General features: G+C 41.0%; 1 protein-coding gene across 1 annotated transcript in view; it reads left to right on the top strand.

The window, feature by feature from the left end:
- LOC118477212 (60S acidic ribosomal protein P0-like) overlaps window positions 1–1705 on the top strand; it is a 149913-nt gene that overhangs the window by 133932 nt on the left and 14276 nt on the right. The window contains exons 4-5 of the mRNA XM_035968146.1: window positions 149–163; window positions 1399–1634. Of these exons, the coding sequence (XP_035824039.1) occupies window positions 149–163; window positions 1399–1634 (251 nt within the window). The remainder of the gene's footprint in view (window positions 1–148; window positions 164–1398; window positions 1635–1705) is intronic.

A 1705-nucleotide genomic window follows, 5' to 3' on the forward strand; every position in this document is an offset into this window, starting at 1 on the left:
GTGTGTGTGTGTGTGTGTGTGTGTGTGTGTGTGTGTGTGTGTGTGTGTGTGCTTTCGCGTGTTTGTATGTGTATGTATGATTGTGTGCACATTTACTTTATAGCCAATGTGTATTATAAGCGCACTCTCTTCTACTTTGTTTCTTTAGCCAGCATATGCGCAGGTATGTATGTGGTTTTTTGTATATATGTGCATGCATGTGTATAAGTGTGCATGTGCATATTTTGTGTCTGTGTTTGTGTGTGTGTGTATGTGTGTGTGTGTGTGTGTATGATAGAGTGTGATTATGTGTTTGTAAGCGTGCGTTAAAACGTGGGCTCGTAAGTGTGTGTGTGTGTGTGTGTGTGTGTGTGTGTGTATGTGCGTGCGTGTGTGTGCGTGTGAGTGTATGTGTGTGAGTGTGAGTGTGTATGTGTGTGCGTGCGTGCGTGTTGTAAAAGTACAGGGGTATGTGTATGTGTATGTGTGTGTGTGTGTGTGTGTGTGTGTGTGTGTGTGTGCATTTGTGTGTGCATTTGTGTGTCTGCGTATGTGGATATGTGTGTATATGATTGTATTTTTTGTTATTGATTTTTACATGTACAATTTCAATTTCAGCTTATCACAATACTAGGTGTGTACCAAAGTATATGAGTACATGCTGTGATTATGTTGAGTTGAGTCTGGACAAACTTGCTCTCTACAATGTGTGTGAAATATGTCAGCAGATATGAAGCTTTGTTTGCAGCATCTGGTGTTGAGAGATTTCTGAAACTCTATGATCCAGTAAGAATAACACATCTTTAAAATCCTGGTTCTTTAAACAATATCTTTAGAAATATGTCGTTTTAGAAAGTATCACAGGTCTGATAAGAAATTATGGCAGTTCATAAAAAAGACGTGTTACAAATCGGACGCTTAAAAAAACATGGTCCTTCAGAAGTCTTGGCCCTCTAAAGATCGTAGCACTTTGAAAAATCACCGGATTTTGGAAACGATCGGCTTTTAAAAAACCATGACACTTCAGAGACCAATCACTTCAGAAACGATGACCATTTTTGAAATCTTGGAAGTTTAGAATTGAAGCGTGGTTTTCCAAAACTCAGTAAGTCAAGTTTGACAAGCGTTTGATTCCACCACAATGCCTCACACGTTTATAATATAAACATGACCCATTTATGTATATTATATGCACATGAGTATATAATTATTTAGATTTTAATATTGCTAGAGTCCGGATAGGGAACTTTCGGCTGTGAGCAGTGGATACGGCTGTTTTAGACAATGTATGTGTGTGGCATCGTGGTGAAACCAGGCACTTGTCAAAATTGACTTAGTGAGTTTTGGTAAACCGCTCTTCAATAAATGAAGGAAGTTCAGACGGAAACCCCGGTTACACCAGTCGCTGTCCCCCAGCAGGTTTGAACAAGGCCGAGAACTACTACGGCACGGAGGACGAGTACCGCTTGGTTCGAGACCTCATGAAGAGCTACAACAGACAGGTCAAGCCTAGCCTGGTCAACAACCAGCCGCTCAACGTGACCTTCGGAGTGGCTCTGGCGCAGATCATAGACTTGGTCAGTGTTGCTGGAAGCATGCTGGTTCTTTACTACATAATCTGTGCGGTTGATGTTTCACCAGCTTTCATTTTAGTCGTATGTGTGTGTGTGTGTGTGTGCTTTTAATTTTACAACCTCCACCCTATCCGTATTTCTCTCTCTTTCTC

Source organism: Aplysia californica, unplaced genomic scaffold, assembly GCF_000002075.1.
Source record: "Aplysia californica isolate F4 #8 unplaced genomic scaffold, AplCal3.0 scaffold00041, whole genome shotgun sequence".
Classification (NCBI taxonomy): domain Eukaryota; kingdom Metazoa; phylum Mollusca; class Gastropoda; order Aplysiida; family Aplysiidae; genus Aplysia; species Aplysia californica.